General features: G+C 42.3%; 1 protein-coding gene across 1 annotated transcript; it reads left to right on the forward strand.

Annotated features, from left to right (window-relative positions):
• Positions 1-489: 489 nt before the first annotated feature.
• On the forward strand, positions 490-21,845 carry OCIAD2 (OCIA domain containing 2). Its single transcript, XM_075566706.1, has 7 exons — positions 490-716; positions 5,737-5,821; positions 7,281-7,334; positions 9,509-9,556; positions 18,083-18,224; positions 18,470-18,557; positions 21,720-21,845. Exons 1-6 carry the CDS (start codon positions 654-656, stop codon positions 18,549-18,551), a joined length of 474 nt encoding a protein of 157 aa, XP_075422821.1. The 5' UTR covers positions 490-653; the 3' UTR covers positions 18,552-18,557; positions 21,720-21,845.
• Positions 21,846-22,273: the final 428 nt, after the last annotated feature.

The following is a 22,273-nucleotide window of genomic DNA, read 5'->3' on the forward strand; positions in this document are numbered from 1 at the left end:
CCATCTGACAGAAGGTGTGCCTTTCTCAAAACACCTTTTATTGAAGTAGAACCACACGATTTAAGACATGGCCCCCTATTTAATACACAGTGAGACTGCTCCGCAGTGCTGCACAAGAGTTCCCCTCCATTGCAATGAATAGGTCTAAAATCCTGTCTAGCGCAGGGAAGAGACTAAACAGCACATAGAATTAGGGCTTTGGTGACAGCGGATCAGGACTTTACCTCCTATACTTCAAAGCAACGCGAATTATTTTGAAAACTTTCCAGGGAACAGATCAATTATGTTTGTGAATGTTACTATAATACTGTAGTATTGTGCAAACGATCAGCTTTATTACTGTTATATTTTATCCAGGCTCAATAATGAGACAAAGGCTGTTTTCTCTAGGTTCAATAAAATAACAGCCCTGACCCAACCCACTGTTCCCCTTCCTTCAGATCAGATTACAGCTTTCATTTACAAATGGGGGTGGCTAACATATTTTCCATGCTCAGAGCAGGCTCCTGTAATTCAACATTAGATTAACAATAACAGTGGCATCCTGTGTGTATTGTACAATCCAGTTTAAACGGAGGGAGTGCTAGGTCATCAGAAATACCTTCTCCGCAACTTTATACGGACAGCTCAATTAGTTGTGAGCATTTGGAGATATGTCTTCAGAACCAGAACCAGCACCAGGCCCGGGACAAAACACGGCAAGCGGTTACTCATTAGTAAGTAAAGTGTTCATTTATCTACATAAATTGGCAACAGATAGCAGCATAATGAGTTTGTATATAAAGTAGTGGCGAAATGGTACCCCCCCCCCATCTCTACTCCCCCCCCCCCTTTCCCTCCCCTTCCATGGGAAGGCTCGCTTCTGCTTGTTCTACATACAGTATGTAGGCTAAGTGAATTGCTTCTATAGATGAATCTATCACCTGCAGTATGAGTACAACTGTTGCAAACTCCCCATGCTTCCCGACTAGTCTACAGAAGGGGAAGTACTTGTGTGTATATGTGCCTGGAGTGAAGTGAGCAATCATTGTAAATCTTGCACCACAAACACTGTATCACTGGTGACAAACTTGTATTAAATATAAAATATGCCTTTGAAAGTTTGTTGCTAGTCACTGACCGAGGAGCCTTTCATAAATTCAGTGCTATTTTTTAATACAGCCTCGCCCCAGTTTTACAGACGAGAGACTTTGGTAAATAGTCCCTTCAGTATCACGGCAAAACTGATGCAAATCTGAATGCAAAAATGCACAATATTTGTCTAAAAAATGCTATTGATTTTAAATGGAACTTTTCTCTTTGATAAATCAGGTTCACCGTTTGGTCCAATATTGGAAAGAAAACATTGACACCTGGGCTAAAATAATGAAAAAGAACACTTTCTATTAATATTTCTTTTAATATATATAGTAATTTTTGCTGACACTGCGCTGGGATATAAGAATGTATTTCAATGATACATTGTTATAATTTGTTATAATTTAGAACCCAGTGACTTGGAACGGCGCTAAAACAACAATTATAATGTGAAGAAATATATAGAAGAAATTATAGGGTGTAGCTAAAATATTCTCAACCTTCACAGGGAATATGTACCGATTCCCTTACAAGTAGTTAGGATCCAGGGTAGGAAGGGAGCGGTGGCATCAGGAACACCCAAAACGAAAAAAAATAGGATAATAATAGTGCAGCAACTTAACTAAAAAATATTCAGCAATGAGAAACTTGGCTCTAGTAGATTGCCTACTTACAACAAGTAAGGTAAAAAACAGCAAGTGGTAAGAGATGGTTCATGGGGACTCCAACTCGCAGTGACAGGTAGATGTAACAGCAGCAAACACTGGTAATGGACTAGGTGATGTGTTCGTGGAGATTTCAACTCGCAGTCAAATACGTGCAGTCAAATTCATGCAAAAACAGGGAGAAACCATAGTGTTGACCAGAAAAAACACCAAACTTTATGATTAAAAGCACATAAGACATGTACTCACAATATAGCATGAGATCAGGATCACGTAATGTTTTACTTGAGGCAGTAGGTCAGCACTCGAGATGTTACAACTGCAGTCCCTTCAGTATCCCTCCACGAGGGTGCCCCCTCGTCCGGTCGCTGGTGGAGAGCGTCTGATGTCACGTCCGGGCCTTGGACTGATGACTTCCGGCTGGAGCGGATGGAGGAAGGGACGGTAGGGTCGCAGTGTCGACGCTATGCCTTCAGGGATGGAGCAGCTATCCAGACTGTGATTCAGCTGTGCTGCTACTCGGCTCTACGCGTTTCGCTGTATGAAACAGCTTCCTCAGGAGCTGACACTGCGCTGGGATATAAGAATGTATTTAAATGATACATTGTTATAATGAACAGTACATAGAATTGTACAGTAGTGGAGTATATAGGTACAATTAAACCGTGCTCAGTACATGCAATATACTGTATTGTCATTTGCATGCCTGAACAAAGTGACTTCACAATGGTCAGTAGCAGTGTACGTTGTGATTCAAATCATCGACCTCAAAGACAGTGTCAATATCCCTAGATCATTCATTATAACACTGTCACAGTGTTAGAAACGTCCTGGCACAATCAGCAGTAGGTAATGTCCTTGCTTGAAGGAATACAGGGATTTACCGGATACCTTAGACAGGATCTGAATTGAGGGGTATGAGATGTATAGTTAGACACTTTATTTTGCTATGCTTGAGTGTGTTTCAGAATATACTGCGCTTTTGGTGAAAGTCACAGTGACGCTGATCCCTGTTCTGCTCACACAGTGCGCAGTGCTTCTCACATGGGGCAATGACCCCACCTCCCTTTTGCACACCACTCTTGGAAAACTGTGCGTGCTCCCATCATGATTAACCCTTTCTGTTCTTTCAAAACATACTTTGCATGTTTATCAAATGAATATCATGTGTACATAGGGCACCAACGTATTCTGCAACAGCATACAATGGGGTTGTAAGAGACAATGAATGCTAAAATATACAATAACAATAAATAGGGAAATATTAACACATATATGTTATTGGTAAGTGGGGATCTACTCTACGGAGCTTACACCTGTAAAGAGAAGACAAGTATTTATTATTTAATATAAATACTTTACTGAATAAATTCTTCCACCTATAGTGGGGTCTCGTGGGTTAGTTCAGTTACATTATATAGAATGATTTCTAACATGCTACTCACCAAGAAACTCTAGAGCGTGTGTAAGAACTTAGGGAGCGCACCCATCCCACACCATAGTAATTTTTACAGACACAGTCCCTGCCCAGATGAGCTTTCAATCTATGTTTTTGGTGTCGAAGACACAAGGAGATAAACTGAATTACCCAAGGCCACAAGAAGCCAGGAACTGAACCAGGTGCTTCAAACTCATTGTTTACAGCCAGTCTACCTTACTGAGCCACTCCTCCTTCACATTACGTTGGGACTTAAAAATATAAATATACTTAAGAGCTTATCTCACTTTCAAATCAGTTTTGCCACCACTCCGGGTTTCGCTAACCCATCACCGGGCCACAGGTATACGTTTCCAATCTCCGGGCAGGTGCGCAAACTGGGGTGTGGTGGCAGGAGAAGAGGGCGGAGGGCCGGCAGAGTGGCGCAGGGCAGCAGTCAGAGGAGTTGGACAGTGGGAGCAAAGCTGGGCGGCAGAGGATGGCCGGGGAGGACCACGCCCCAGCGGTCCGACGCAGAAGTTTTCACTGACTTCTCGGGCGGCATCCCCCCCCCCTGCATGGTCCCATCAAAATAGCTCAGCGACGCTAATGCTGCCATGTTGCCATGACAACAGGAAGTCACGACGCCATGCCTAGTCACTTGAGAAAGACCTATTTAGGTCGAAACGTTGTGTGGCACAAATAAATTAGCATTATAATCAAAACCGTAGCGCGTTGGATCCTTCTTTTCCTCAGTGTTGCCATGACAACAGGAAGGCACGGCGCCATGCAGCATCCCATTGCCATGACAATGGGACGCACTGCGGCACCACGTTGCCATGATAACGTGATGCCTTATGGCGTCCCGTTGTCATGGTTTTATCATTTGACGTCACGGAGCCATTTAAAAAAATGTTTAAAAAAAAAAATTCTGGGTTATCATTCAGCAGATGGTGGAAACCCCTTTCTAAAATATATGCCTGTTCTGCCCTTTTGATTTGGGGGGGTTTACTCCAAAACACCTGTTTATTTCTGTTCTCTATTTATATATATATATTGTTATAGCGCCCAGCAGCTATGCAGCCCTTTACAATTTATACAAACATTACAATACAATTACAATACAAGGATTATAATATAAATGGGATAAGTGCATCAAGACATTAATGTAACATTGGGGGAAAAGGAGTCCCTTTGCCAAAAAGCTTACAATCTAATAGGCACGTGGGGAGACAAACAAAAAACACAGAGCATTTGAGTGCATTGGTTACAGTGTGTAAGAGCATATTGTAGTTGATGAGTCATCCAGGTTTTGAAGATAAAGAGAGAAGGGCAGACATTAAGGAGGGAGACCCACAGGCAGGGCGTAGCATGTGTGAGAGGTTCTACTGGTAAGAGAGCTGCCATGACACGCATAAAGAGGAGACAGGCCTGAGCAGAGCACAGAGACAAGCAAGGAATTTGGCAATTTGAAGCTGAGATGAAAAGAGGGGCAAAGGTGGGGAGATCTTTGAAGGAGAGAAGATGTTTGTAGTGCATGCAAAGTTTAGTAGGGAGCCAGCAGATATAGTTGTTAGGAGTTTCAGTTTTCAGAGTGGCAACTACTGAGAGAATGAGTAAGCCCACACAGTTAACCCATTAAGGCTGTTTACTTTACTTAAATAGTAGTCCCCGAAGAGGGGGATACATTTAAATTGCTCATGCTGGGTGTGACTGTCCCGATTATTATTACTGTACGTTAGACGCCACGTGTGTACACACAACATTAACAATGAACACATGGCTAAGGTCCGTCTTCGTGTTCTATTTTCCGTGAGAAATAGGAATATTGGGAAATTAATTGTACCATTACACAATGCTGCAATAATATTCCAAATTATTCATCGTAGGCCTACTGGGTTTGTGCACATTACGAATGACTTTCAATGTTGGTTCCTGATTATAGTAGGGTAGGAATGAAACGCTTGCTTCAGGTACGTATATTTTTAGTCTGCGGGAATCCATTCAGCTAGGAGAATTTCTGGACTGGTAACCTCCACGGGACTCAAATCACCTTTACAAGAATTATATTTTGAACCGTTTATTTGCGGTACTGAAATCGGTGCACAACATTTCAGGGATGACCCCCATCGTTAGGTGAAATAAAGTAATTCCTGATGATCAAAATGCTGTGTGTCATAATTTTAAGGTATACAGAGGCACTCAAATTGCCTAATTCTTGTTCAGAGTTTATCCTGGTTCAAATTAGCCCATCAATGCCCCTATATTCCAAACAAAGGCATATATATAAACAAAAAAAGATGGAGACACACAGGTGAAGTTTACTTCATTCTTAAGCAGACAAAAATATGTTTTGGGGGATACATCTTCCTCCTCAGACAATAACACCCATGTGATAAGTGTACCCCACGCACACCCTTATATACACCCCAGGGTACTCACCACCTGTGTCCCATCACCACTTATACAAAATTGGCTGCATGGCTGCTACACGAGGGCTGCGTGGCAAGCAGCAATGCCATGACGTCAGCAATAAGCAATGTGTCAAATAATAGATCATACCATCTTCCTTTTCAGATGCATTGCCCCATTTCACAGGCCCACAGGGAAGATTTAGCAAAGCTCATGAAAGAATGTAAAGAGGAAAGCTTCTGGTACAGAGGTAATGCAAACACATTAGGGGGCCTATGCAGAGAGCAGCGCTAGAATAAATTGGAGAGTTTAAGAAAAAGTAGCTTTAATGGAGAGTTTTATTCTCCATATGCAGAAATGGGCGAAATCCGCTATTTTTAGCATTACTGCATGTGGAGAATTGTAAATGAGGAGATGCGCGCAGCTGAAAGGAAGAAAAAAAAAATCGCGCATTTTTTTCCCCCTATAGCCGGCGAGCTCCTGCTTCTTGCCAACTTTAGTTGGCGGAGAAAATTGACGAAAATCGCGCCAAAAACAGCCGCTAGATGGCGAGCGCGCATTTCTGAATTTGGATATTTTTTAGACTGGCGAGGTGTAGTTTCTCGCCAGCCGCGCGGCGAGATTTTCAATTAGAAAAAAAAATGGCGCTTTTTTCCTACCTCGCCATTTTTGGCTGTTTTTAGCGCGATTTTCGCCGGAAAATGGCGAGATTGTTAATAGCACTGCTCTCTGCATGAGGCCCTAGGTTCTTATCCATGCTTTCTTATTAGCAATGTGTAACGTAGATTGTTTTCTTCATTAGGCGCATGCACATTTACATCCAAAGCACTGATAAAACGTGCTTCATGTTGACTTTCATCCATGTACCTCTCCCATACAGGCCGTCCCGTGAACGCAAACTGATAAATATACTGAAATTGCATTGAAATTGAATCATTCAGAAATTGAACACATTCTTTGCCAGTTGTAAAAGTTGTTTCCTCATTGAGGACAGATAAATTATATTTTATTATTATTTAATTTTTTTTAGTTATAGGATTGACAGGGGTCTCTGGAGCTGAGATGCAATACCTTTCTAGTGTTTCCCTGAATGCTTAAAGGAACAAATGCACCCCCCCCCCCCCCCCGGCAAAAAAAAATTTCCCCGTATTTGGGCAGCAGGGGGTCTTCCCATTAATTTCAGCTCCGGTAACCCTCCTTCCCAAAATACTTAACTCCATAGGGGGTGCCGGTAGTAGATCTGGCTGGACTATGTGGGGCTATTGAAATGGCGGATTTAACACTCCCGCGTCACGCAATCCAATAGAAAGCCGTACCATCATCCATTGTGGCGTCCTATTGGCCCACGTAATCGGGAGCTTTCAACCTGCAAAGTATCTCTGGAAGCAGGGGGTCCCTGGAGCTGAAATTAACGGGGTTCAGCTCCAGAGACCCCCTGCTTCTTCATAGAGGGGGGGGGGACATCTGGGGGAGAATTTACTCCTTTAATCATTGAGGGAAACACAAGAAATGCATCATATGGTCAACTGTAGCATACAGTACAAATATTGCTAATGTAATGTATCCAGGAGAGCTGTACTGATGTGATGATAGCGTGAGCTTGGAAACTTTGTAAGAAAGAAACATCAGAGCCAGGGCATTCGTCATGGAAATATAGAGGACAGTTTAATGATAACAACTACACAAATGTGTATATTTTCTTTTTGCAGCTCTTCCTCTGTCCATTGGAGGCATGGTGGTCACTCAGGGACTTGTCTACAAAGGTTAGTTAATAAGTCTTATTAATGAAATGACCACTACGTCCATTTTTATTCCTATTTAATTATATCACTATGAAGTAATGCGTCCACTAACGGACTGTAAACACACTATTATAAACAAATGATTTTCTGCACATGTAAATAGATTAACCTATAACATGTGGTAGTGCTGTCCTGCGCTTCGGGGGGATGCCTGTAACAGTCTCGCTGTGTGTAGTTGTGCCATACATGGAGATATCGGTGTGGAGTGCCACATAGATAAGTCCATGTACTCCCTCCTACGCGTTTCACACCGAGGGGCGCTTCGTCAAAGACTCCTTGTCTGTCAAGTTATGTGTACAATAAAGCCTTTCTGACCAGTGCCGGATTAATCGATTTTTTGTTGCCATACCTTGTTGCTGCTCCGGATGCAAGCCCCTCTTTTCTCCTTTGCAGATTAACCTTTAAGCCTTGTGTGTTCTTTATCCTGGCTGTTGCCAAAATGAAGTGGTGTGTATGAATATGATACAAACTGCTGCTTGCCACCATACAAACATTTCCTCGTGTCAATTTATTCTAGCCCCAAATATAACCCTTATTTGGAATGTCTTGTATATATCATTGATCTCTTTAAAATGAAAATGAATGCCCCCGCAGACCTGGTGGATTTAATTCCCTGATTAAAGGAGAAACCCCCATTGATTAGGGCAGCAAACGTTGATGCATACAGTACCATTACCATATTGAGGCAGGAAATTCCTCTGGTATTGGGGCAATTTCCCCTGCGTGTTTCTTTTTAAAGATTTCTACACAGTACTGTACAGTAGGATGTCTGTTTTCCCATCTCAAGTTTATCGCCGCACTGATATCTTAAACTGTGTATTGTATTCCTAAACCAGTGGTTCCCAAGCTAAGTTGGTTAAGGAATCCCTTGTGAAATTCTGAGGAACTCCCAACCCTCTCTAACAGCGCGTCTGAGATCAGATGCATTGTAAGGAACCCCAACCCTCTCTAATAGTGTGTCTGAGATCAGATGCATTGTAAGGAACCCCAACCTTCTCTAACAGTGCGTCTGAGATCAGATGCATTGTAAGGAACCCCAACCCTCTCTCATAGCGCGTCTGAGATCAGATGCATTGCAAGGAACCCCAACCCTCTCTAATAGCGCGTCTGAGATCAGATGCATTGTAAGGAATCCCAACCGCACGTCTGAGATCAGATGCATTGTAAGGAACCCCAACCTTCTCTAACAGCGCGTCTGAGATCAGATGCATTGCAAGGAACCCCAACCCTCTCTAATAGCGCGTCTAAGATCAGATGCATTGTAAGGAACCCCAACCCTCTCTAATAGCGCGTCTGAGATCAGATGCATTGTAAGGAACCCCAACCCTCTCTAATAGCGCGTCTGAGATCAGATGCATTGCAAGGAACCCCAACCCTCTCTAATAGCGCGTCTAAGATCAGATGCATTGTAAGGAACCCCAACCCTCTCTAATAGCGCGTCTGAGATCAGATGCATTGTAAGGAACCCCAACCCTCTCTAATAGCGCATCTGAGATCAGATGCATTGCAAGGAACCCCAACCCTCTCTAACAGCACGTCTGACATCAGATGCATTGCAACTCCTTCTGTATTTGATACAATTTTAAAATTACCTGAATATCACAGGGAACCCTTTAGTGATGCCCGGGGAACCCCAAGGCTTCTTAAGAAACCCTGGTTGAAAAACACTGTCCTAAACAATGAGCTCACGACCTAAATGAATACGGCTGCTACACCTCTCTCAGTTAGGGCCAGATTCTCAGCTCAAGCCACTTCACATGATGATAACTTAAGTAAACGTCACGTTAATAGTAGTGATGTATCCTCAAATGACGTTAACATAACATTAAGTCATGTTTTCTCCCCTAAAGAACCTAGCACTAACAATAACAGACAGCAGTGAAAATGAGATGCAAACCCGACGTTATCATATCGTGCATTACTTATTAAAGCCCATTAAGGTTAACACTGAGATGTAATGTTCTGTTATTTAAGTCAGTGCTACACTTGGGATTACTCCCGTCCAGACTCTGAAATAGGGCTTTTGCAGGTTCTGGATGGCTGTAACCACAGTTAGCCATTTATATTAGCTGGGTGTATTATATTGCTTGGATGAGTTTTGATGAATACATTACATTTTTTTCCTCCATTTTTAGGGTATCTATTACCAAACAAAAGGTTTGGCTCCTTACCAAAAGTTGCACGTAAGTTACATTGAGAATGTAAAAAAATAATATTATTGTGATATGTATAAAGTTGTGTTCTCTTGAATGTCAGAGAAAGCTTTTCAAAGAAGGGCAATAGTATGGCTGTGCTGAGGGGCAGCAACATGCACAATGCAATGGCTTTATAATGTGTATTTACTGACCACACAGTACAAGCATGTATGGAATTTGTGGCTCTCTGTTGAATAACATCTACAAGTCCTTTATTTACTTTAGAAATTCCCTGCATTGGCATATTGATCGTCAGCTGACTCAGCGTTTGTATCAAATGAATACATGAGCAAAAGGGAATGTTTTCAATATTAACATTATTGCTGCCAGAAGGCCAGGCTGCATATTTCCTTATAAAGTATTGTAAGCCAGTGAAATCATTCATTCAAAAGGAAGATCAAAGGGGGTAAATACTGGTGCACAAGTAGAGTAATTGTTACATCATTTGCGCTGCAATATAAAGTACATGCTGCAGTATATCCTGCGCTGCAATATAAAGTACATGCTGCAGTATATCCTGCGCTGCAATATAAAGTACATGCTGCAGTATATCCTGCGCTGCAATATAAAGTACATGCTGCAGTATATCCTGCACTGCAATATAAAGTACATGCTGCAGTATAGCCTGCGCTGCAATATAAAGTACATACTGCAGTATATCCTGCGCTGCAATATAAAGTACATGCTGCAGTATATCCTGCGCTGCAATATAAAGTACATGCTGCAGTATATCCTGCGCTGCAATATAAAGTACATGCTGCAGTATATCCTGCGCTGCAATATAAAGTACATGCTGCAGTATAGCCTGCGCTGCAATATAAAGTACATGCTGCAGTATAGCCTGCGCTGCAATATAAAGTACATGCTGCAGTATATCCTGCGCTGCAATATAAAGTACATGCTGCAGTATATCCTGCGCTGCAATATAAAGTACATGCTGCAGTATATCCTGCGCTGCAATATAAAGTACATGCTGCAGTATATCCTGCACTGCAATATAAAGTACATTCTGCAGTATAGCCTGCGCTGCAATATAAAGTACATGCTGCAGTATATCCTGCGCTGCAATATAAAGTACATGCTGCAGTATAGCCTGCGCTGCAATATAAAGTACATGCTGCAGTATAGCCTGCGCTGCAATATAAAGTACATGCTGCAGTATATCCTGCGCTGCAATATAAAGTACATGCTGCAGTATATTCTGCACTGCAATATAAAGTACATGCTGCAGTATATTCTGCACTGCAATATAAAGTACATGCCGCAGTATATCCTGCGCTGCAATATAAAGTACATGCCGCAGTATATCCTGCGCTGCAATATAAAGTACATACTGCAGTATATCCTGCGCTGCAATATAAAGTACATGCTGCAGTATATCCTGCGCTGCAATATAAAGTACATGCTGCAGTATATCCTGCGCTGCAATATAAAGTACATGCTGCAGTATATCCTGCGCTGCAATATAAAGTACATGCTGCAGTATATCCTGCGCTGCAATATAAAGTACATGCTGCAGTATATCCTGCACTGCAATATAAAGTACATGCTGCAGTATATCCTGCGCTGCAATATAAAGTACATGCTGCAGTTAATCCTGCACTGCAATATAAAGTACATGCTGCAGTATATCCTGCGCTGCAATATAAAGTACATACTGCAGTATATCCTGCGCTGCAATATAAAGTACATGCTGCAGTATATCCTGCGCTGCAATATAAAGTACATACTGCAGTATATCCTGCGCTGCAATATAAAGTACATGCTGCAGTATATCCTGCGCTGCAATATAAAGTACATGCTGCAGTATATTCTGCGCTGCAATATAAAGTACATGCTGCAGTATATCCTGCGCTGCAATATAAAGTACATGCTGCAGTATATTCTGCACTGCAATATAAAGTACATGCTGCAGTATATCCTGCGCTGCAATATAAAGTACATGCTGCAGTATAGCCTGCGCTGCAATATAAAGTACATGCCGCAGTATATCCTGCGCTGCAATATAAAGTACATGCCGCAGTATAGCCTGCGCTGCAATATAAAGTACATGCCGCAGTATATCCTGCGCTGCAATATAAAGTACATGCTGCAGTATATCCTGCACTGCAATATAAAGTACATGCTGCAGTATATCCTGCGCTGCAATATAAAGTACATGCTGCAGTATAGCCTGCGCTGCAATATAAAGTACATGCTGCAGTATATCCTGCGCTGCAATATAAAGTACATGCTGCAGTATATCCTGCACTGCAATATAAAGTACATGCTGCAGTATATCCTGCACTGCAATATAAAGTACATACTGCAGTATATCCTGCGCTGCAATATAAAGTACATGCTGCAGTATATCCTGCACTGCAATATAAAGTACATGCCGCAGTATATCCTGCACTGCAATATAAAGTACATGCTGCAGTATATCCTGCGCTGCAATATAAAGTACATGCTGCAGTATATTCTGCACTGCAATATAAAGTACATGCTGCAGTATATCCTGCACTGCAATATAAAGTACATGCTGCAGTATATCCTGCGCTGCAATATAAAGTACATGCTGCAGTATAGCCTGCACTGCAATATAAAGTACATGCTGCAGTATATCCTGCACTGCAATATAAAGTACATGCTGCAGTATAGCCTGCGCTGCAATATAAAGTACATGCTGCAGTTAATCCTGCACTGCAACATAAAGTACATGCTGCAGTATATCCTGCGCTGCAATATAAAGTACATACTGCAGTATATCCTGCGCTGCAATATAAAGTACATGCTGCAGTATATCCTGCGCTGCAATATAAAGTACATGCTGCAGTATAGCCTGCGCTGCAATATAAAGTACATGCTGCAGTATAGCCTGCGCTGCAATATAAAGTACATGCTGCAGTATATCCTGCGCTGCAATATAAAGTACATGCTGCAGTATAGCCTGCGCTGCAATATAAAGTACATGCCGCAGTATATCCTGCGCTGCAATATAAAGTACATGCTGCAGTATATCCTGCGCTGCAATATAAAGTACATACTGCAGTATATCCTGCGCTGCAATATAAAGTACATGCTGCAGTATATCCTGCGCTGCAATATAAAGTACATGCTGCAGTATATCCTGCGCTGCAATATAAAGTACATGCTGCAGTTAATCCTGCGCTGCAATATAAAGTACATGCTGCAGTATATTCTGCGCTGCAATATAAAGTACATGCTGCAGTATATCCTGCGCTGCAATATAAAGTACATGCTGCAGTATATTCTGCACTGCAATATAAAGTACATGCTGCAGTATATCCTGCGCTGCAATATAAAGTACATGCCGCAGTATAGCCTGCGCTGCAATATAAAGTACATGCCGCAGTATAGCCTGCGCTGCAATATAAAGTACATGCTGCAGTATATCCTGCGCTGCAATATAAAGTACATGCTGCAGTATATCCTGCACTGCAATATAAAGTACATGCTGCAGTATAGCCTGCGCTGCAATATAAAGTACATGCTGCAGTTAATCCTGCACTGCAACATAAAGTACATGCTGCAGTATATCCTGCGCTGCAATATAAAGTACATACTGCAGTATATCCTGCGCTGCAATATAAAGTACATGCTGCAGTATATCCTGCGCTGCAATATAAAGTACATGCCGCAGTATATCCTGCACTGCAATATAAACTACATGCTGCAGTTAATCCTGCACTGCAATATAAAGTACATGCCGCAGTATATCCTGCGCTGCAATATAAAGTACATGCTGCAGTATATTCTGCACTGCAATATAAAGTACATGCCGCAGTATATCCTGCACTGCAATATAAAGTACATGCTGCAGTATATCCTGCGCTGCAATATAAAGTACATGCTGCAGTATATCCTGCACTGCAATATAAAGTACATGCTGCAGTATATCCTGCGCTGCAATATAAAGTACATGCTGCAGTATATCCTGCACTGCAATATAAAGTACATGCTGCAGTATAGCCTGCGCTGCAATATAAAGTACATGCTGCAGTATATCCTGCACTGCAATATAAAGTACATGCTGCAGTATAGCCTGCGCTGCAATATAAAGTACATGCTGCAGTTAATCCTGCACTGCAACATAAAGTACATGCTGCAGTATATCCTGCGCTGCAATATAAAGTACATACTGCAGTATATCCTGCGCTGCAATATAAAGTACATGCTGCAGTATATCCTGCGCTGCAATATAAAGTACATGCTGCAGTATAGCCTGCGCTGCAATATAAAGTACATGCTGCAGTATAGCCTGCGCTGCAATATAAAGTACATGCTGCAGTATATCCTGTGCTGCAATATAAAGTACATGCTGCAGTATAGCCTGCGCTGCAATATAAAGTACATGCCGCAGTATATCCTGCGCTGCAATATAAAGTACATGCTGCAGTATATCCTGCGCTGCAATATAAAGTACATGCTGCAGTATATCCTGCGCTGCAATATAAAGTACATGCTGCAGTATATCCTGCGCTGCAATATAAAGTACATGCTGCAGTTAATCCTGCGCTGCAATATAAAGTACATGCTGCAGTATATCCTGCGCTGCAATATAAAGTACATACTGCAGTATATCCTGCGCTGCAATATAAAGTACATGCTGCAGTATATCCTGCGCTGCAATATAAAGTACATACTGCAGTATATCCTGCGCTGCAATATAAAGTACATGCTGCAGTATATCCTGCGCTGCAATATAAAGTACATGCTGCAGTATATCCTGCGCTGCAATATAAAGTACATGCTGCAGTATATTCTGCGCTGCAATATAAAGTACATGCTGCAGTTAATCCTGCACTGCAACATAAAGTACATGCTGCAGTATATCCTGCGCTGCAATATAAAGTACATACTGCAGTATATCCTGCGCTGCAATATAAAGTACATGCTGCAGTATATCCTGCGCTGCAATATAAAGTACATGCTGCAGTATAGCCTGCGCTGCAATATAAAGTACATGCTGCAGTATAGCCTGCGCTGCAATATAAAGTACATGCTGCAGTATATCCTGTGCTGCAATATAAAGTACATGCTGCAGTATAGCCTGCGCTGCAATATAAAGTACATGCCGCAGTATATCCTGCGCTGCAATATAAAGTACATGCTGCAGTATATCCTGCGCTGCAATATAAAGTACATGCTGCAGTATATCCTGCGCTGCAATATAAAGTACATGCTGCAGTATATCCTGCGCTGCAATATAAAGTACATGCTGCAGTTAATCCTGCGCTGCAATATAAAGTACATGCTGCAGTATATCCTGCGCTGCAATATAAAGTACATGCTGCAGTATATTCTGCGCTGCAATATAAAGTACATGCTGCAGTATATCCTGCGCTGCAATATAAAGTACATGCTGCAGTATATTCTGCGCTGCAATATAAAGTACATGCTGCAGTATATCCTGCACTGCAATATAAAGTACATGCTGCAGTATATCCTGCGCTGCAATATAAAGTACATGCTGCAGTATATTCTGCGCTGCAATATAAAGTACATGCTGCAGTATATCCTGCGCTGCAATATAAAGTACATGCCGCAGTATATCCTGCGCTGCAATATAAAGTACATGCTGCAGTATATCCGGCGCTGCAATATAAAGTACATGCTGCAGTATAGCCTGCGCTGCAATATAAAGTACATGCCGCAGTATATCCTGCGCTGCAATATAAAGTACATGCTGCAGTATAGCCTGCGCTGCAATATAAAGTACATGCCGCAGTATATCCTGCGCTGCAATATAAAGTAAATGCTGCAGTATATCCTGCACTGCAATATAAAGTACATGCTGCAGTATATCCTGCGCTGCAATATAAAGTACATGCTGCAGTATAGCCTGCGCTGCAATATAAAGTACATGCTGCAGTATAGCCTGCGCTGCAATATAAAGTACATGCCGCAGTATATCCTGCGCTGCAATATAAAGTACATGCTGCAGTATAGCCTGCGCTGCAATATAAAGTACATGCCGCAGTATATCCTGCGCTGCAATATAAAGTAAATGCTGCAGTATATCCTGCACTGCAATATAAAGTACATGCTGCAGTATATCCTGCGCTGCAATATAAAGTACATGCTGCAGTATAGCCTGCGCTGCAATATAAAGTACATGCTGCAGTATATCCTGCGCTGCAATATAAAGTACATGCTGCAGTATATCCTGCACTGCAATATAAAGTACATGCTGCAGTATATCCTGCACTGCAATATAAAGTACATACTGCAGTATATCCTGCGCTGCAATATAAAGTACATGCTGCAGTATATCCTGCACTGCAATATAAAGTACATGCTGCAGTATATCCTGCGCTGCAATATAAAGTACATGCCGCAGTATATCCTGCACTGCAATATAAAGTACATGCTGCAGTATATCCTGCGCTGCAATATAAAGTACATGCCGCAGTATATCCTGCACTGCAATATAAACTACATGCTGCAGTTTATCCTGCACTGCAATATAAAGTACATGCTGCAGTATATCCTGCGCTGCAATATAAAGTACATGCTGCAGTATATTCTGCACTGCAATATAAAGTACATGCTGCAGTATATCCTGCACTGCAATATAAAGTACATGCTGCAGTATATCCTGCGCTGCAATATAAAGTACATGCTGCAGTATATCCTGCACTGCAATATAAAGTACATGCTGCAGTATAGCCTGCGCTGCAATATAAAGTACATGCTGCAGTATATCCTGCACTGCAACATAAAGTACATGCTGCAGTATATCCTGCGCTGCAATATAAAGTACATACTGCAGTATATCCTGCGCTGCAATATAAAGTACATGCTGCAGTATATCCTGCGCTGCAATATAAAGTACATACTGCAGTATACCTGCGCTGCAATATAAAGTACATGCTGCAGTATATCCTGCGCTGCAATATAAAGTACATGCTGCAGTATATTCTGCGCTGCAATATAAAGTACATGCTGCAGTATATCCTGCGCTGCAATATAAAGTACATACTGCAGTATACCTGCGCTGCAATATAAAGTACATGCTGCAGTATATCCTGCGCTGCAATATAAAGTACATGCTGCAGTATATTCTGCGCTGCAATATAAAGTACATGCTGCAGTATATCCTGAGCTGCAATATAAAGTACATGCTGCAGTATATTCTGCGCTGCAATATAAAGTACATGCTGCAGTATAGCCTGCGCTGCAATATAAAGTACATGCTGCAGTATATCCTGCGCTGCAATATAAAGTACATGCTGCAGTATAGCCTGCGCTGCAATATAAAGTACATGCCGCAGTATATCCTGCGCTGCAATATAAAGTACATGCTGCAGTATATCCTGCGCTGCAATATAAAGTACATACTGCAGTATATCCTGCGCTGCAATATAAAGTACATGCTGCAGTATATCCTGCGCTACAATATAAAGTACATGCTGCAGTATATCCTGCACTGCAATATAAAGTACATGCTGCAGTATATCCTGCGCTGCAATATAAAGTACATGCTGCAGTATATCCTGCACTGCAATATAAAGTACATGCTGCAGTATATCCTGCGCTGCAATATAAAGTACATACTGCAGTATATCCTGCGCTGCAATATAAAGTACATGCTGCAGTATATCCTGCGCTGCAATATAAAGTACACACTGCAGTATATCCTGCGCTGCAATATAAAGTACATGCTGCAGTATATCCTGCGCTGCAATATAAAGTACATGCTGCAGTATATCCTGCGCTGCAATATAAAGTACATGCTGCAGTATATCCTGCGCTGCAATATAAAGTACATGCTGCAGTATATTCTGCACTGCAATATAAAGTACATGCTGCAGTATATCCTGCACTGCAATATAAAGTACATGCTGCAGTATATCCTGCACTGCAATATAAATTACATGCTGCAGTTAATCCTGCACTGCAATATAAAGTACATGCTGCAGTATATCCTGCGCTGCAATATAAAGTACATGCTGCAGTATATCCTGCACTGCAATATAAAGTACATGCTGCAGTATATCCTGCACTGCAATATAAAGTACATGCTGCAGTATATCCTGCACTGCAATATAAAGTACATACTGCAGTATATCCTGCACTGCAATATAAAGTACATGCTGCAGTATATCCTGCACTGCAATATAAAGTACATGCTGCAGTATATCCTGCACTGCTAATGAATCCCTTTACAGCCCAACAATTGTAAAAATCTAGTCATGTGCTTTGTTAGAAATGATCTTTCTCCCATTCTTCCCAATACACCCCAAAGTCATCTTCCGTTTTATACTTTAGATGGGCACAGTATCCAAGAACCCCTTAAATCTTCCGCTGCCAAAAGGGCCCCTCTTTCCACTAACAGGTTAAATGAATCAGCACCCAGATGGAAACACTGTAGCACATCATAATTGTGCTTTCCACATAGGTGCCGTTCAACCATTTTGCACAGATGAACAATAGATGATTGTAAAGTTCTGGAAGAACTTTCCAGGCCTTCTTTTTCTGTTATACAGCATGTTCTTCCCATTAATTTAGTTGCTGGTGTCCTGGGTTTTATCGTTGGAAAGATCTCATACGCCGGAGTGTGCCAGAGAAAGTTCCAGAACACTGGGGTGCTGCCGTTCGGTCCTGGATTTGGTGCCAAGTTTGGTCCAGGATTCGGCAAACCGGATAAAAAGTACGCTCTACTCATTTCACCCCGAATAATGTCTCAAAATGCCCCCATCATTGCCAAGCAAAACATTGCCAATACAGGGGGGGAGGGGGGGAGGCGCTGTGCATGTGCCGCCCCCCTCTCCCCCCATCCGGGCACGCGCGCTACAGTGCTGACTGGGACCGCAGCCTTATAGCGCAATGTGATGTGTTATCAGCAAGAGCAATGAAGCCTGCTACAACTGTATATAGATTGTCTTCTTTTCCCAGGCACTGTCCCCACACCTGTAACGAATGCAAAGCAAACTCTGCAAAGGGAGAGGGTCACAATGCCCAGGCCTCAGCCTCTTGAACCTCAGTAAGTAGCAGTATACAATATGTAATTGATAAACAAATACAAGCAATAATGACAGCAAACAAGGCTGAACATGTAAGTGTATATGAATCACTTCAGTGATCAGAGAGGAGGAAACAGCAGTAATTCTGAGCTAACGAGATAATGGGGCATCAATGACAGCAAAAGAGAAATATTTAGAACAGCAACTGTGAAGTGAAAGGCACCGATGAAGGTAGACTCAATGGCAGAGAGCAGAACAGGCGCAAGTGTACTGTGCCCGGAGCACGGTTACGCATCACAGAGTTGGTGCAGGGCAAGATCGACAGACAAATGCAGTACAATGGATGAGAAAGAAGTGAAGGTCAGGCCGGCTGGATAATGGTTTTAACAGGCCCGGGGTTAGGGCTGGCAGAAATCAACAACTTAGGCAGGCAGAGGTTCCGAACGTAGTCACACAGGCAGAGGATCAGGCAGCAGGTAAATCAGACGAATAGTAATATGCTCTGATAGCAAGGCTGGATGCAAAGGGCACAATCTGGTAACCATATTTGATCTGGCAACCAGAAAGTGGACGTGGTCAGCTAATATAGGAAGCCAGGGCAGTGTCCACGAGGCGGACACTTCAAGAGGAAGACTCCTAAGGCCAACATTTACTTATGCCAGTAACATGTTTAAGGGTTTATATGTGGGTGACTGATGCCTCCTTTACCCAAATCCCACACCTACATGTATAATTAAATATTGTTTTTAAGTTACTTTATATGCATTGTAAGGTTAGACTTGGGAAGGGTTTGATTTCCTCTGACTCCTTTCCTGTCACTGTGTGTTCAATAAAGGTTTGCGGATGTAACCCTGTCCTCACCCCCCTGTCTATCTCCCCTCTCCTTATCTTTATTGGCTCCCTGATCAGGTCAGAGTAGGCGAAGGAAAACACTTGATTGACAAACACCCTCTATTAAAAGGCATGAGGAAAAGCAATGTGTTATTCATTTCCAAAAAAATAAAAGCAGACAAATCTTTGCTGTAAGCATGGTTACATTTAACAAATGAAAATCAATTAGATTGTTAATGTGTACATAGAATTTGACAGCAGAAAAGAACCACATGGCTCATCTTCTTTCCCATTTTCATGTATATGTTGCAAAATCAAAGACCTCATGTAATCCTTGGCTTTCGTGCATATTTAGTAGCCTTTGGCCTATCACAAGCAATTTTATTGTGCACCTTCAATAAAACAAATGTTTGTATAAACAAGCGCAAACGTGTGACCTTAGGTAACATTGCTTTTATATCGTTTGGTTTTGGAAATGGGACCGCCCTGCCCTAAGCTACAGCAAAGGATTGTACTTGTGTGAATGAAGCAACACCCAGTTCTGTACTGTGCACACACATCTAAGCTGTGTATATTTGCATAAGGGACAAGAGATTTGCTTGAACAGCAGCTTTCAAAGTTGGATCTAAGGCCTTTGTTGCTTAGCTCAAAGCATGGTCCTCATAAACATAGATCAATTACTTAAAGCTGCAGTTTAGGCTCCCGTTTTTTTTTAGTTTTTTTTTTAACTTCAATAGTTTCATGTGGGCAATCTCTACTTACCTAAAAAACTGCATAGCTGCCGGTCAATTCGTTCTCCGTCTATTGATCGGTAAAGTTTGGCGACATCTTTAAATATGGGGAATGTAAATCGTTGCTATAGGAACAAGCATGCTTGTTAAAACAGAATACAAGAAAATTGGTCTTTCAAAGTTGTTTTTTTTAAAACAGAAAATACTTAAAGTATTTTTTCTTACTACAGAACTGATTTATTAAAAAAACCCACACATGCAGGATATTGCATGAACTGCAGCTTTAAGCCAGTACATATACTGTATGCTGTTTCTTATGTAAGCCTATCTGGAAAGTGAGCTTAAGGCGTGTAATGTAGTCCTCGCTGCTGTGTGTGCAGGCTCGCGCATGGCATTGCGCGTGCACGTGGTGTGCGCGTTTAGTTGCTAGGGTGCAAGCGGTGATGCGCACGGTTAGGGGGCGTGACTCTGGCGTCACAGCGTTAGGCCGCGCTGTGATTGGTTCGCGACATGGCTGCAGCGCGAAAATATAATTTTATTGTATTTTCCCTGGTCTGCCGCGCCACCGCTCACATCCGTGCATGCGCGCGTCTGAAGTATAGCAACTGCAGGCTCATACCCTGCAATTATAATTGGTGCACGGTAGCGCATGCGCGAGGACTATATTACACGCCTAAGAGACATTGCAAGCCAGGCAGCTGAGGGTTTATAACACCCACTATTTACCGGGGGAGGGCCACACATATGATTACGGAAGTTGGCACATCTGTCAATAATACTGTCTACAGTAAGTGATCTATGACCAAGGCCACGGCCACCTTAGGGCAAGGTGGTCACGGGGTGCCCCGCACCCCCTCTTCTCCCTCCTGTTGGTGCTGGGATCTTACTCCCGCCCGACCTGATGGAGGGGAGCTGGAAGAGGAAGGAGGGAGTGTGGGGCTCCCGAAACAGCAGAACCGTGTGTGTGTTTTTTTTGGGGGGGGAAGGGGGAGTCTTACCTTCTCTGGAGCGTCGCGTTGCCATGGTGACGACAGCAAATGACGCCGTGCCATCATATGATGGCACGTTACCATGGCAACGTGATGCCACCGTGACATCAAGACTCTGTGATGCTGCCGGAAGATGGCCGCTATTCAAGCAAAGTACTGTAAGTACCCTTAAAGGCTTTGTTTAAGAGATAAGCATCAGTAGAAATGTATAGGTGCACTGTATAGATGCACTCACTCAACTGGATTCAGCTGCCTCGGGTGCAAGAAAATCAGCCCATTGGGGGGAGATGTGTATGGCAAATACGTCCTCCAACACGGAGAAGGAACCGGCACTCCAGGGGTCTTGGTACAATACAAATTTTATTCCACAGAGATTGATGTTTCCGTCAAGAACACTGACCTTTTGATACATCAATCTCTGTGTAATAAAATTTGTTTTGTACCAAGACCCTTGGAACGCCGGTTCCTTCTCCCCATTGGAGGACGTATAAGAGATAAACATAAAATGTTTCTTCAGACAGAGTGTCTATTCAGCATGCAATAATGAAATAGGCTTATCCTGCAGAGTCTGCTGGAACCATTCCTAAAAATATTAATGTTTCTCTTTTTTTGCATTTCTCTTGGCTTGCAGTACTTGGCCATTCTGGAGTACCCACGATTCTTGACAAAGAAGTGAGGAGAACTTGAATATTTTTTTGACTACCAATAAGCTACAGGCCTACAGTAGTTGTTTATAATAAAATAGTTTAAAACAAAATGTGTGAACTTTGTCTGTTCAATACTGTGACATCTGTACAAAATGTAAATGGACAGTGTCTGTTTGCCATAGTGGGGATGCAGAGATTGGCAATTTTGAGATAGGAGCCAAACCCAACCTACCAACCCAACCAGCTTCCACTGTGCACATATTTTGGGTATCCTATTGAACCCAAGCACATTTTCTGGGCTACCTGTTATTCTATATCCCGCAGGCCTCCTGTATACCCTTTATACTCCCTGTGCCTTTTATTCATACTTCTGTTCCTATTTATGTTGTCTTCACCAGCTGGCAGCAATTGAATTCAGTAAGTTTCCCTGTCAAAGCATTTTGCATGTTACAGCAAACACACATATAATTATATATGTACATTAAGGTGGGAGCACACGTATTTGCACACGTGATACAGGATCAACAGCCCGGTTCAT

This window comes from Ascaphus truei, chromosome 1, assembly GCF_040206685.1.
Source record: "Ascaphus truei isolate aAscTru1 chromosome 1, aAscTru1.hap1, whole genome shotgun sequence".
Taxonomy (NCBI): Eukaryota; Metazoa; Chordata; class Amphibia; order Anura; family Ascaphidae; genus Ascaphus; species Ascaphus truei.

Excerpts from the sequence above, each read along its gene's own strand:
- OCIAD2 (XM_075566706.1), top strand. The coding sequence starts at position 654 with ATGTCTTCAGAACCAGAACCAGCACCAGGCCCGGGACAAAACACGGCA. Across the intron at positions 717-5,736 it reads CGGCAAGCGGTTACTCATTA|ATGCATTGCCCCATTTCACA; the intron begins GTAAGTAAAGTG and ends CTTCCTTTTCAG. Across the intron at positions 5,822-7,280 it reads GGAAAGCTTCTGGTACAGAG|CTCTTCCTCTGTCCATTGGA; the intron begins GTAATGCAAACA and ends TTCTTTTTGCAG.